The sequence below is a fragment of the Poecilia formosa genome, unplaced genomic scaffold, assembly GCF_000485575.1.
Source record: "Poecilia formosa unplaced genomic scaffold, Poecilia_formosa-5.1.2 Scaffold647, whole genome shotgun sequence".
Classification (NCBI taxonomy): Eukaryota; Metazoa; Chordata; class Actinopteri; order Cyprinodontiformes; family Poeciliidae; genus Poecilia; species Poecilia formosa.
This window is the reverse complement of record NW_006800586.1, coordinates 170,016-172,180: the sequence shown is the minus strand read 5'-3', so window position 1 is coordinate 172,180 and position 2,165 is coordinate 170,016. Positions and strand designations below refer to the sequence as shown.

The window sequence follows — 2,165 nt, the reverse complement described above, 5'->3', positions numbered from 1 at the left end:
ATAACACCAGTTTTAAAGGCCCTACACTGGCTCCCTGTAGCTCAAAGAATAGACTTTAAAATACTGTTGTTAGTTTATAAATCACTGAACGGTTTAGCACCACAATACATTAAAGATCTGTTATTGCTGTACCAACCGTTTAGACCCCTCAGATCTTCTGGTTCTGGTTCTGCTCTGCATCCCCAGAACCAGAACCAAACGAGGAGAAGCAGCATTCAGCTTCTATGCACCACAAATGTGGAACAAACGTCCAGAAAACTGTAAAAATGCTGAAACATTGAGTGCCTTTAAATCTCAACTTAAAACCCACCTGTTTAGAGTTGTATTTGATATGTAATCAATTACAAATTTAATGATGGTATTTGACTTAATGTAATGTTTTGATTGTTGATTCTATGTTGCATGACTTTGTGTTTTTGTTTTTGTTATGATGTAAAGCACTTTGAAATGCCTTGCTGCTGAAATATGCTATATAAATCAAATTTTATTTGATTTGATCTCCCACTCCATGCATGGCCCTCTGTCAGCACCAAGCATCTCCTTCAGTGGCACACTTCTCCATTCACAATGTCTTTCCATCCAACTGAGCTCAGAACCTAACCTTTCTCTGCAGTGATATAGCTGCTCTCCAATCCCCTTCTCTCCACTCCCCGTGGTATAACATAATGACACATTTTTAATAGATGTATTTCTAATTGTAGATATGAATAAATGGGACAAAGTAGCCGATTAAATACATTGTTTGCTTGAAGGATTAAGTTTGTGTTTTTATTGTTTATATTTATATTTATTTTGTTTATTATGAAACACATTTGCACCAAGAACTGTGGCCCAGTTTTGCCATGCTTGTGCACACTCTATGACAATCTGAAGTAACAATTATTTTTACGTTGATAGCAGAATTTGCCGTTTTTATTTTAAAGTAGAATAAAAACAACAAAACAAAACAAAGACAAATAATGTTTCTTCCCTGAGACTTTTTTCCCTAATACTTGTAGAAAATGCAAATAAAAGACGACAATGAATTGAAACGTCTTGGTGCACTGCAATTGGATAGTCAGTAGGTGGCAGCACTTTGCTTTTCTCACTACTCAAAAAGAAGAAATGAGAAGACAACAACCTTCTGCTGTACCTTTAGATTAGGTTTACCTTCTGGTTACAAAACAACTGCTGAATATAAAAAACTAAGAAAAACTGTGGGAATCTGAACGTGGCGGCGAATGGGACTGGAAAGGTTCTGCAGTGTGGACAGTTCGGATCCGTTTTGGGTAAGTTTCTTTTCGTTCCCTCTTTATTTCCTCTGTCTAAAGTCGTCTGCCGGCCGGTCGGCTGTCGTTAGCCGCCGGGTTGCACATGCTAACAGACTGTAGCTATGGCCCCGGGAAGTTTGATTTGGGTTGCCCTGACAGAGTCAGTGCTGGTCTTTGTTACAGAATACAGCTATTCTAAGCCATTTACTTTAGTCTCCACGTTTATATACTACTTTAATTAACAGAATTTAATGTAGTGTTCTCGTGTCATTGTAGCAGAGATTGAAGTCTATGATGTAACTAACCTACTGGATCGTGGCAACTGAACCAGGCACGTGACACACACTATCACTAGCAACGATCAGTGGAACAGTAAACCTTAGATTTATACGGACTGCTCCTGTTGGACAGATGTTATGTAATCTATAACACCTGGTGGTTAAATTAACTGGTTGAAACCTATGCGCACCGCAGATGTTTCTAAATTGCAGGTGGCTGTGTCGATGCCTGCTGAAAAATGCTACTTGTGTGACAAAACCGTTTGCAAAACTTTACTATAAATCCCATTTGACGCATATGTGTTTGATGTTGCATGTGAAAATTATGTTTCAAACCAAGTTTCTACGGCGAGCATTCAGTGCTCTTTGAAAACACCGCATTTGAGCATAACCAGATCAATGAGTAACAAGACAATCCCATTCACATTCAGGTTCACCAGAATAAATTAATTTCAACTCATGATTAACCGCATTGTAAACATAAGTGAATAGTTTCTGCTTTTTGTAACGAGCACTGATCAGAAAAACATTGGAATTGACTCTCAAGTACCTGTAGTGCACGTGTCAAACTCAAGGCCCGCGGGCCACATGTGCCCCCCCCCCCAGCATTTTATAGGCAGATGATTGACTTAAAATA

General features: G+C 38.8%; 1 protein-coding gene across 1 annotated transcript in view; it reads left to right on the top strand.

Annotated features, from left to right (window-relative positions):
* The first annotated feature begins 1,078 nt into the window (after positions 1-1,078).
* Positions 1,079-2,165, top strand: part of abcc1 (ATP binding cassette subfamily C member 1 (ABCC1 blood group)) — a 111,517-nt gene continuing 110,430 nt past the window's right edge. Inside the window, exon 1 of the mRNA XM_016666015.1 lies at positions 1,079-1,268. Coding sequence (XP_016521501.1) covers positions 1,221-1,268 — 48 coding nt within the window. The 5' untranslated portion in view covers positions 1,079-1,220. The remainder of the gene's footprint in view (positions 1,269-2,165) is intronic.